This window comes from Astatotilapia calliptera, chromosome 17 (assembly GCF_900246225.1).
Source record: "Astatotilapia calliptera chromosome 17, fAstCal1.2, whole genome shotgun sequence".
Lineage (NCBI taxonomy): Eukaryota > Metazoa > Chordata > Actinopteri > Cichliformes > Cichlidae > Astatotilapia > Astatotilapia calliptera.
Window position 1 is genome coordinate 37,662,477 of NC_039318.1, and position 12,631 is coordinate 37,675,107.

The window sequence follows — 12,631 nt, forward strand, 5'->3', positions numbered from 1 at the left end:
CATTGTGTTCTGCGTCCTGATTGGCTGTAGACCGTTGTCAATCAATCTCCTCCGTGCCGTGTCAGAATGCATTCAGCTTGTCAAATTTACATAAATCTTCGATCGCTAGCAGCGTGACTCTGAAGTGCTGCACTTTATGTTTGCAGGTTTTCTCCCCAACAAACAACAATGTCGACGAAACGTTTTGCACAGTCAAATGCAGCTGCGGTAGCACCCAGGAGGCAGAGGAAGATGCTTAAGGAAGGTAGACGTTACCATGTTTTCCAGATTATAAGGCGCATTAAGCAAAACAAAACAGTCAGATACGTCAAACTTTACTCAACTCATTCTTCTTGCTTCCTCTACTTCTGTACCATGTTCTGGACCTGGAAACAGGGTTTGGTCTTTGGCTTCATTCTATAATCCTGGACTTATTTTTCTACGAAGGTCTGAACTTTGAGAGTTTAAACACGAGATAAAGTTTGAAAATGTTTATGCCTATCATTATTTTAAGAACGCAACACCCGCGATAAACGAGGGACCGCTGTATGCTTACATTTCTCCTTAACAACCAGTGGTTGCCAGGCAGTTGCCGACTCGTCTCGATGCTTGTGTGACCGAGCGTTAGGAGGATTACTGTAAGAACTTCGGGGGGGTTGCATGCCAAAGAAGCCGATAGAAGAGCTTCGTGTAAAAATGTTACGCGGTGACACGTCTGAACCCCTAACGAGGGATTTAAAGGGGCTGAGGAGCGCTCAGTGCACAAAATGCACAAAATGCCACAGAAATCAAAATTCAAAAAGGATAATAATCCTAATAATGTTTTTAAGTGGTTTAGATTACGAGAGCATTAGTAAGAGGAAGGCTGCTGAGCAGCTGACTGTGATGACTTGCAGCTTTTAGTGTGTATACTACTTAATGGCGGCCGTCCAGACCCTTGAAAGTGACTATAAACAACATTATCTTAGATGAAAACAATTTTATGTTGAGTCCTTTTAAGCCGTCTCCTCACTTCTAATGGCCGATATTTTGGCTGAAGGCAAACACGTGCAACTCACCTTACACTCTCCGTTTACACACACGTCCAGAGAGTCGTCTCGGCACGGCGTGCCATCCACCACAGCGGGAGAGCGCTCGGTGTAGAAGTTGTATCCTTCTGCGAGGCAGTTGAGAGAGCAGGGCTTCACCCCACCTGGATATCCAAACAGATCAGTTTATCACTGAGATGATATTGGAGGACATTTTCAAATAAATCCCCCAAACTGGTGATTCTGACTGCAGAATAACAGGTGCTAAATAGGCCTCCTGTGGGCTTTTTCTCCCATCTTACCTACTGATAGTACAAATGCGCCTCTGATTTAGCCACTCTGACACAACTCTAACCAGTGTGAATGTGGGATAATATGGAAATGAGGGTAAAAGCATCGTATCCTGACAGGGCTGCAGACAGAACAGGCAGACTGAGAGAGAAAAGAGTGGAACGGTACAAGTACAACCAAAGTACAAGCAGCTGAATCTAATTACATCTCTGCTTTTGTGGCACATATGGACACGAATCTGAGCGAGACTTCTGTTGGGAATCGACATTAGCATCCACAGCAATTACATGGAAAAGCCAATCAGCTGAAGTAACGCGTTATATGGGACATTTCTTAAAGTATTGATGCTGTAAAATGAATTTTGGGGGCAAAACAGAGCGACAAACACAAACGTGTACATGCATGTGTAATATTTATCATGCAAACATACCAACATACTTAAATCTAAGTATGTTGTGCATGCACACGCACACACAGCATTGCTAAAGGTCTTCTCCTGCCAGGTGGCATATACTGTATCATTCATTAATCTGTGCACTTTGCCAGCTGCTCCACTATTTGAGTGACTGGCGACATCAGCTTGGCGTGCGTTTGTTTGTGCTGGCAGCGCTAAAGCAGGTACAGCGCCGGGCCGCAGAGAGAGAGCGAAAGAGAGTTGGAGAGTTTGTGCTGGCAGAGCTCGCAGACAATAAAGGGGTCCGACCGCGGAAAACTACAATTCCCATGGTGCCTCGCTTTGGCAGGGCAATCACAGCAATCACTGCAGCAGCAGGGTGTGTGTGTGTTATAACCTGCAGGGTTTTGGTGTATGGAGTGTGAAAGTGGAATGTGAAGGCTGTTGGACCGAGAACAGTAACGGAGAGCAGCTCGACAAAACGCTTATATGGAGAGAGGCTTTTTAACGAACTGTCCTTGGCTGTCTGCGCCGAGAGAGAAAGGCTGCCTCTGTTCTCCGTGTCGGAAACAGAACTCGGAGACGGCTTGCATTATGGTGAGCTGGATAAAGCAAAAGGAGGGGAGTCGTCTGTGGGGGGGGGGCAATGACAGAGAAAGAATAAGGGAAAGTGAAGCAGTCTCCACCGAGCGTGACGTTATAAGGAAAAGGCTAAAATGAGCATTTGAGGACAGAGGAGTGATCTGGCCTCAGCGCAGGGCAGAGACGATGGCAACGCTCCTATTTTAACAGCTGCAAGGGATTTCCATTGTAAAATCAGCTGACTTGATGAAAGGAGCACTTGTTGCCTGGAGTTGGAATCGGATGGCTGACCGTCTCTGTAACCCATTATGTTACTGGAGGGCCAGATTAAAGGCAGTTATGTCGCTGAAACTATTTATCTTTCGCGTCCAGGTTCAGCGTCTAGTGCTCATCAGGAGCGAGGAATTCCTGCAAGGCATTGTGGGATGCATGGCTCTCTGCAGCCAGCATCTGCAGGCCAGACAGGGGCGAGTCTGCAGCAGCAGGAGCTTCGATTCACGTTTTGCTCTCTCTCCACGCATGCACGCGACAGTCTTTACCCTCGTCTCCTCTTTTCCTCTCTTGGCTCGCGTCCTTCTCACCTTCATCTCACCTGTACTGCCCTTTTATTCGATCCTAATATCACAATTCTACGCGCTCAAGACACAAACCGCGGTCCAACTGTTTAAGCAGTGAAACAAGGAGAGCAGGACTGACATCTCATGGAAAACTTTCCTTTAAGCCACATTTTTAAAGGTAAACAGGATTTTAACGAGCTTATAATCACTCAGCAGATATAGCATGTAACACATATGATTCAGCTTATCCAGTAATCACTGTGTTCTTGCTGTTCAACACAGGAGAGCATTGTGTAAAGATGTGGATGGACTGATCTTTTAGGTAAGTAGTGGAGTAAAGAAGTAACTGAATTATGATGCGACCTTAACCTTGGATTTAATCTATGTTGAATTCATTCTTATTTTATTTCTATAGCACCAAATCACAATGGCTCTGGCCTCGACGTGCTTTGTGAAGTAGACACAATAACACAGAGAAAACCCCAGACGTCAGATGCTGCCCCCCCTTTGAGCAAGCACTCGGCGACAGTGGGAAGGAAGAACTCTGTGTTAAAAGGAAGAAACCTCTGGCAGAACCAGGTTAGGGAGGGACTGGTTGGAAGAGAGCCAGAGATTCAGAAGAACTAATAGATCAGGGGTGTCGAACTCCAGGCCTCGAGGGCCGGTGTCCTGCAGGATTTAGATCTCACCCTGGGTCAGCACACCTGAATCAAATGATGAGTTCATTACCTGGCCTCTGGAGAACTTCAAGACACGTTGAGGAGGTCATTTATCCATTTAAATCAGCTGTGTTGGATCAAGGACACATCTAATCCCTGGAGGACACCGGCCCTCGAGGTCTGGAGTTCGACACCCTTGACCCCTGATACGAGCAAGTTTGAGAGACTCAGTAAATGGAAAATGGACTGGTTCTTCTGTACTACCGCTACCTGAGCACTCTAACTGCTTTATACAGCCAGCCGTATTCACCCTCATTCATTCAAGCACTTTTTCTGCATAGGTGCTTTCTGTCTAACATTCACACACATTCATACTCTGATGGATCCATCAGAGAAAAACTTGGGGTGAGTGTCTTGCCCAGAGATATCTGCTAACCTCCTGATTAGTGGATATGTTCATTATTTTACCTGCAAACCACCACTGACTGACCTGGTCTGGTCACACCTGATGGTCTGGGAAACGTCTGCTAGCTCACATTAAACTCGTGCACGCACACAAACCCAAGAGAGACGAGCACTACTCACTCACCTCCTCTGTAAGGCCTCCAGGTGTAAAATTTCCCCCGAAAGGGGATGCTATCGAAGTTGGAACACTGAATCTCTCGGAAGTCCCGAGAGCCTGCGGGGCAGTCCTGTAACATACACGTGTGCACGCAGTTTTATACGTGCAAGCAGATAAAACACATTCATTCCAACCGTAGTCCTCTTCTTGATTATAGTGGTTTGACTAGTTGATGAGAGCAATAATGATGATGATGATGATGATGATGAAGAGCCGTAATACTCACATCTATATTGCAGGACCTGAAGCGTTTTCTCTCTCCTAGGCAATATTTCCCACCAATAGTTGGCCTGCAGTGACACAAAGAGATCCGACGTCCATCACACACAGCACTGACTTTCAGCTTTCTTCGTGTTTAAATTCACTGTCACTGCATTATTGTTTTTTCACAAACAGAGCTGCCGTCTGCCATTTTCACATGACTGTTGGTGTTAGACCGTAAACAAATTCAAAGAGAACGAAGCCAAATCAAAGATGCTAAATGACGCTTAAAAAGACACAGGAGAGTGTCGGGCTCAGATTTGGGTCAATCCATTTTCAGTTTAATCAGTTCGAGACCAGGCATCTGGCATCTGCGATTTAAAAGGTCATTTTGTGATCATCCCCACTCCGCTGCTGCCTGCAAGAACATCTTGGATTAAATGATAGGACAGATGTTTTCAGCGTGTTTGAGTTTGAAGAAGCAGCATTTAATGGCTCATTTACTTCTGCCCTATGGCTTTGGATTTAATCTAACCAGTAGTGAATAAATACCAGTTTGGAAAACTAAAAACATATAATGAAAAGATCCTATTGCAATTCAAGCATCGATTACCAGGCTTCCACTTGCACACATGGGTGGGCTGGCTGTGTCCATCCTGATCTGTGTGTTTTGGATGTTGGGCTATAATCTGGAGATCCTCTGGACTGAAACAACAGCTCTTATAATATATGAATACTTACCATCTCATATGGTCATTTAACTGCAACCACAGAAGCTCCACCCACCTGCTATGCAAGCTTTCCTTTTATGAGGGGCAGCCAATGAGAAGCTACAAGGCTTATTACTGAGGATGAACCGAGACGCCACCCGGAGTAAGTAAGTAAGATAAATATGGTTCACCTTCTGAATCACACTGAGCTGCTTTAGTAAAGTTCAACAATAAAAACATGGAGGACGCGTTGGCTAAGATCAGGTGAGCTAAATCCGTACCTGGGGCTGTCGCAGTGTCTGACAGAAGAGGAGACGCCGCCTCCACATGTCCTGCTGCACTCCTCCCAGGGAGACCACAGACCCCAGCCTCCATCCACACCCTGTGGGCGAGTCCCGTACGCTACGCACACCCTCTTGTAGCACCACTGCACAGTTGCAGATACGTGTAAGTATAGCAATTATCATATATAGTTATAGTTATATTTGATTTATTTATATAGCACATTTAAGTACAACAAGAGCGTTGACCAAAGTGCTGCACAAGAATACAACATACCTACTAAAATAACTTAGAGTATTGATAGCAAACACCAAATATGAATTAACAAATAACTCTCATGCTGTATTAAAAGCCAGCTTAGGCTGTCATGGTCCGTGGTCCTGTGTCTGTGGAATGCGTGATGCTCGGGTAGCCACACCCCCGGGCTGGGCCATCACCAGCACACCTGCTCTCCATCACGGTGATTACACGGAGATCCACTTAATCCGGCGCTGACGGATGCTCCACGCCAGTCCGTTAGTCATCCCCACAGTGGTAACCAGACTTCCACGAAAAGCGTGCATTCTCTTCTGCTTGAAACTTTGTTTAACCTGCCTACTTCTGTCCAGGTTTCTACTCGGCGTCTGCTACCTGCCTGTCCTCCGGCTCAACTGGATCTCGCGGTGCTCACCTGGCCCACTCGCCATTCCCACGGACTTCCTGCCCCCACGGACTGCCACACTTCCCTCCCGAGCTCCCACGGTCCCGTTCTATCGTAAGCCCCTACTCTAACTCAGTCCGGATATGCTTTCCCCGCTTCCTGGCTCCCTAGTAATCATCTCCCCTTTCTATTGCAGCCCCCCGCCGTCCTGATCCCGGCTTCCTCGTGTCATTGTTTCCCCGGGTTTTTAGTTTCTGTTTTGCTCTCTAATTTCCCCGGGTCGCCTTTCGTTGTTTCAATAAAGTGTCTTTCTGTTAGCTCGGAGTCTGCGCCTGGATCCTTTCGTGCCCGCGCACCCCGGCTCATGACATAGGCGCTACGACTGCAAACGCTCGATCGCCTCTATGAGCCTCAGCCTTGGTAAAAGCAAAAGATCACTTGATCTAAGAGATCTAAGGGGGTATAAGGCTGCAAGAGGTCAGAGAAATACCCGGAGCCTGTGCATCCAGGGCTTTGTAAGGCAACAATAACATTTTTTAATTAATTCTGGACAGGATATGTGCAGCAACATCAGGCGTCGGCATATACGCTCTAATCTCAAAGAGAAAACAAAAGAAACACACGTGACTCACAAACCTACCAACGCATGTTTACTGAGATGATATTTTTCCCTTTTTTAAATTTGTAATCGTGCAGGTATTTGATGACGTGCTTCTTCTTTATTCTCGTGAACACTCGGCCCTCACTTGCAGCCATATTTGGACTTTGTTTTGCTTTACTGCTTTACGCCCTAATTAAAACAAAAGAGCATTATTACCCCTTTCTCTATGGTGTTGGTCTGACAGATGGTTCCCTCTGCAGCGGGAATGCTGGTTGTGATACAACGGTTGCTCTTACTCATGCACCAAAGTTCACTGCAGACTTCCTGTGTGTGTGAATGAAAGAGAGTACAAAGAAAAAAACATTTGAGACGGCGAGACGTGCGATAAAAGAAAAGAAAGCATAAAGCGAGACAACCTGACGGTCAAAACCCAGACGTGAGAGCAGATGTGTGTCTTGTTCACCTTCCTCTCTTCTCCCTCTGTAGCAGTGCCTCCAACACCTGGCGGTGGGGGTTATGTTTTACTGTGTACACGTGCTCTGACCGCGTAGTATCAATAATAACGAGTCTATAAAGCAGTTTGCTGTTCCAGATGTCCGCTCACTCTGAACCCGGCTCCGTAAAACTTGACCGTGCAATAAAGTGGATGCTATTAAGCGAAGGTACGATGTTTCACATCACAGATTTGTAAGGAGATTTGAAAGGCGCCTGCGAATGGACGCACGGTGAAAGAAAGTGAGGCTCGTTGTTTAAACAACACCAGTCCACAAGGATTAGCTGACTGTAAAGGCTGGCAGAGGGAGAAAGTGTGTGTGGGTGTTATGGTGGGCACCACATGTGGGATGTGGAGATGTTTTGCTCTCAGATTCTGGATACTCGTCTCAGTCTTATTATTCTGCTGTTTAAGGTTCTGGTTTTTGTGTTTGTTGGATTTGGAGAGTTCCCGTTGTGCTTTCCTGCACTCGTTGGGTCTCGGTTTGAGGCTGTTTGTTTAAACGATGCACTGGTTTTTAGTTTGTCTTGGTTTATTATAGCTGACTGTATTATTAATGGTTTCCCGTGTATTTGTTTACGCTCCGGCCCCCCTGCGTCCCCCTGTTAAGTGCTAGTGTTCATACCCGTGTCTGTGGGATTGTCCTGTTTTACTTTGAAGGGTTCATTTGTTCAGTTCTGCTTCCTGTCCGTCTCCCCTGATTCACCTGATTGTTTTCACCTGTAGTTTTCCTGCGTACAGGCTGGTGTGTCCCACGGGTGCTAACCTGTTTATTTCTCCAAAGGTTGATTCTGTTCATCTGGATGTTTTCAGTGGGAGAAACGTTTCGTCATCATCAGGTGACGTCTTCAGTCTCAGCTGACTGCAGGTTTCAACCTTATAAACAGGACATCTGCATAATGACTGAAACCAGCACCACTGAAGGAACAATGGGCTGGAGGTCAGTTCCTTAATCTTAATTATGCAAAAACTGTTTATTTCCATTGAGATTTAAGTTTCTTTGTGGATTTTATTGGTTTTCCATGTTTGTGGACTTTTGATCCCACTGTGACTTTTGTGTTTCTTGGATTATTATTCAGCTATTAAAGCTTCCTTTGTTTGTATCCTATACTTCCTGTGCCACATGTTGGATCCTCTCCAGCTTTAAACACATATAACTGTGTCAACCAAGGTGTTCGAGGCACTGCATACACCTCAAGGGCGGAAACTTAAAAGGGCCTAAAAACAAAAAGTGTGCTGCGTGTTTGTTATTGATGACGACTGCATTGCAACAAACTGCTCCTTTCTGCCTCTCGATGGGTCTCCTGCTGCATTCATAATTGTCTATAACAGCAGGGATACTTAAGACAGGTTAAATACTATCACTAACGCAGCATGAAAGTGCAATTATATGGATGCCTGTTTATGCCACTTTTGCAGAGTTGAAAATTTTTGGGTCGTTATGTTGAACTCGACTACCCCCAAAGGGCAATTCTAAAACTTGGACGTTTTATGCTGATGTTATATGAAAATCTGTCCATGCCGCTTATCCAGGGTCGCGGGGACAGCACCCTGAGCAGAGCCCGGACCTACTCCAGCTTCTCCAGGGAAAGTCCGAGATGTTCCCAGGCCAGCCAAGAGATATAACCTCTCCAGCTTGGTGTAGTGTCTAGTGTAGTATATTCATCTTCCTGTGTCATTGTAAAGACATTTCCTAATTTGTTTGACACTGACCTTTGACCTTAGAGTGTTACATACCATAATGGTGTATTTAATTACGTTTACTCACATGGTTGGAACAGAATAGGCTGAAATCTCCAAGCTGGAAAAACTTTTAAGGTGTAGTCGTGCAGTTTGACAATGAAGGTCAAAGCCAACCTCGGTACTCATGTCACGGTATATCGACAAGTCTGAAGACCACCCATAGCAAATTGGAGGTAATGTAAAGTTTTTCAACACACTAACATGAAATCTTTTTTCTCTCCAGTGGCAGAAACAATAAAAACGACAGACATCACTTAAACGTTTGTCCGTGGATCTTTTCAGAAAATATACTGTAAGAAAAAAAATATGAATATTGAAAAATTCTGTAAAAGTTGAGCGAAAGATAAGAAAATATACCCACCGCGTATTTGCACTGTCGAGACCTGACGCCGTACTGAAAGCGGCACTGTTCGTCTGCATCGTAGGCCTGACCTGGCGCTGTGGTGGGGTACACAAACTCCTGCTTTGGCGGGACGTTGTTCAGGCAGGAGCCCATACCTGAGCTACAGGTGCAAACGAGGAGACAGAAAGAAAAAACACTAAACGGGCTGCGGTAAGTTTTCCTGCTCCGTCTGCGACTCGGATGTTTCTCTGACCATCAGACATTTTACACCAGTCTTCGTGAGACCGTTCCTTCCTCAACCCTCACATTTACAAATGATTTACACCGCTGCAGATAATCTGACTCACTCCAGGAAGCTGGTGATGTAATCCCGGCTGCAGGCGGACCAGATGAACGGATTTGTCTTCATGGTGATGTGGTCAGCCATCAGCTTGGCAGTCTCCTGGCTGCGGGGCCCGCAGGCGTTCCCCATGCCGTCATGGTTCATCCCAAACCTAAAGCCCATGATGATACAGTGACAACACTTTGAGGCCATGTGGACGGTAATAATCCCTGCAGCAGCGACGGGGACAGTGGAAAAAAGATCACTGTTGATAACCGAGAGGGATCTAAAGAACAGACATGTGAAAGATTACAGTCCACAGCTGTCTGACACGTCCACTTTCCATCTATCAAAAAAATCCCACCAGATGTTTCATTAGTATCATCTTAGGACAGCGGTCTCCAGGAGAACCTGGTACCCTGGTGGTGTTGTTGTTTTATTGGACATCGAGTCTGGGACTGATTTACACCTCATAAAGGCACATCTGTACGGCTTTAAAGGGGCTTAACGTCTTAACTCTCGTGTTATTATGTTTGAATAACAACAAAACGGCCAATTTTGTGTCACACGGGGTCAAGTTGAGAGCTGCCTTTCTAATTAGGTTACTTTTATAATCAATTTCTAAGGAAATTTGTGAGGATTTGTTACTCTAGTATTAAATGCTTTCGCCTGGAAAAAGAAAACACGCCTTTTGTCAAGTCAAAGATTTTACACATCAAGACGTGATTAAAGAAATATCATCAGAAAATTATTGAAATACAACCCCAGACGTATGAACGGATTTTGATATTTTACATAACAACAAACTAAAAGCTGAAATTCAGAAGCAGCGTGAGAAAAACTAAGCACGCCTCTCGATTCAGAAGCTTGCAGAAGCTTTAGCAGCGATAACTTATTATTGTTTCCTGTGACTCTATCGAGTATCTCGCATCATTTGACTCCCCAATCTCACTCTGACTGGGCCGTCGCAGTACTCGATTACTTCGTTTTCTTAGGCATTCCCCACATGGAAAAGATAAATCTTCTAAAGTTTGTATCTGTCTTGTGTGAAACTTGTATGAAAAGCAAACAAGAGTGAAAACAGATACAAGATCCTTAAAAATTATATAAATGGAACTTGTATGTTTTGGATACTAAAACAATATATGAAAGTAATGAGAAAGTGGCCACTTTCATGAGTAGATCATGTAAGTTTTTACTATTTCTTTTCCATGTGGGTCTGCTGTAGATGTGCTGCTGTGTTCGGTATAATCGTCCTGATTCATGAACCAATGATGACTTCAGAAGACGAGTTCATGGTTTGCTCAATGACTGTAAGGAGCCTCTGGCAGCTGAGCATTACAGTCAAACATCTCCACTCTGGTCTGTTCAAAGGACTTCGCTCTTAAAGTCTTGCCGCCTCTTCAGATGTAACTTTGCAAACTTAAGCCGTGCTGCCGTCTTCTTTTGGCGAGAAGAGGCTTTGTGCTGGCAACCCTTCCAAACAGGCTTTTTCTACTGGATTGTACTGAACTTTAGCATTTAGCATGCTTACTGAGGCCTGTGGAGTCTGATATCGAGCTCTCGGGGTTTTTGACTGACAACTGTCATGAATAGGGCTGCTCAATTAATCGAATTTTAATCACGATTACGATCTGGGCTTTCAACGATCATTAAAAATGACTGAGCCGATTATTAGCCCCTCCCTCATGCTTTACTCTCGCGCTGCTCCGTGTGGCAAATCAAGCGCACTGCTCTGCATTTCGAATACTTAAGAGGACCCGAGGAAGTTCGGAAAGCTAAGCAGAAGTTATTTGGAGAGGAGAGTGACTGCCGTTGGTTGAAAAGAGAGGTAAAAAAAAAAAAACCTTCAGTGGTGTGGAAACATTATGGGTTCGCGGAGTCAGACGTGGATCAAGTAGACACAGTGTGTAAACTTTGCTACGGTGTCATAGCTGCACCACAGAGCAACACTGCAAAGTTTACATTTTTCATTTATTTCTTATATTGCAAACATTTGCACTGTTATCAGTATTTGCACACTATTTTATATTATTCAATACATTGTTATTGTTAACCCTTTAAAGCCGGTCAGAGCAGCACGCTCGTTTTGTGTAACTATTTTTAAATCCCTGTAGAACCTGAACCGCTAAGCTAGCACAATAAATTTTTCTCCATATGAAACCAGAGGAGTTGTACTTACTTCTTATGCCATCAGTTTGTCCTCGGTCACGGTTTCCTTCCACATAAAGCTTTGCAAAAAGTGCATAAAAAGCGCTTGCAGGAACAAAAACATAATATTCCAGAAACAGGCTTTGCCGATCCGATCAGCTGTTCGTAACACTTCCCACAGTGAAAAAGACGTCAACGCGAACTATCGCAAGTGACGTCATTTTCGCGGAAAATGTAGTTTTTTACTTGTAGGCCTTAGAACTCGAATTGCACTGCTGGAAATAGTTTACTTTGATGCACATGCACATTCTTTGCAAATTTGCATCATAGGATTGTTTTTTGTTTTTCCTGCAGTATATAAAAATTGCTGTATCTCCAAAAATAAAACTATGAAGACACTCAAAATAAATTTCCTGTGGTGGGAAACTATTTTTTGCAACTTTTTTGTATTTAAAGTTTTGAGGGATAAGCCTCTTAAATTTCTCCAAGTAGAAATATATGTAAACAAAACAAAAACGATTTTCAATTTTTTTGTAGTTTATTGCACTTTTTTGCAATTAATGTAATTACTATGGACTTAATGCATACATATTATTAAAATATGGGCTATAACAGTTGTATTGATGTATAGCAACTTGAATTGCTCCCACAAATGGCACTACAGCATGTAAAAAAAATATATATATATAAGCTCTGGCGGACTTGGTTCTATGGTAGATCTTAAAGGGTTAAATAAATATCGTCAAATAATCGTGATCTCAATTTCAGTGAAAATAATCGTGATTATCATTTTTGCCATAATCGAGCAGCCCTAGTCATGAATGTTTTTCACGTTCTTGGAAATCACCCTGTGAATCCTCATTGCTGATGTCTGCAGACCAGCAAACTGACAGAACTTCTGCTTCTTTGGAGGCGCTCACAGTTGCTGACGATCAGTTCATCAAGTGCTACTCACACTCTAGTCAGGGTTAGGGTTGGCTTTTTGTTAAACGAATAATGACACGGTGTAATATGTCATGACTTATTGTTCATC

General features: G+C 44.2%; 1 protein-coding gene across 2 annotated transcripts in view; it reads right to left on the minus strand.

Annotated features, from left to right (window-relative positions):
• Positions 1 to 12,631, minus strand: part of adamts10 (ADAM metallopeptidase with thrombospondin type 1 motif, 10) — a 57,631-nt gene that overhangs the window by 15,242 nt on the left and 29,758 nt on the right. For both annotated transcript variants that reach the window (XM_026146384.1, XM_026146383.1), the window contains exons 11-17: positions 9,473 to 9,619; positions 9,144 to 9,285; positions 6,763 to 6,870; positions 5,305 to 5,450; positions 4,339 to 4,402; positions 4,080 to 4,182; positions 1,038 to 1,171 (exon numbers count right to left, since the gene is read on the minus strand). In XM_026146384.1, coding sequence (XP_026002169.1) covers positions 1,038 to 1,171; positions 4,080 to 4,182; positions 4,339 to 4,402; positions 5,305 to 5,450; positions 6,763 to 6,870; positions 9,144 to 9,285; positions 9,473 to 9,619 — 844 coding nt within the window. The remainder of the gene's footprint in view (positions 1 to 1,037; positions 1,172 to 4,079; positions 4,183 to 4,338; positions 4,403 to 5,304; positions 5,451 to 6,762; positions 6,871 to 9,143; positions 9,286 to 9,472; positions 9,620 to 12,631) is intronic.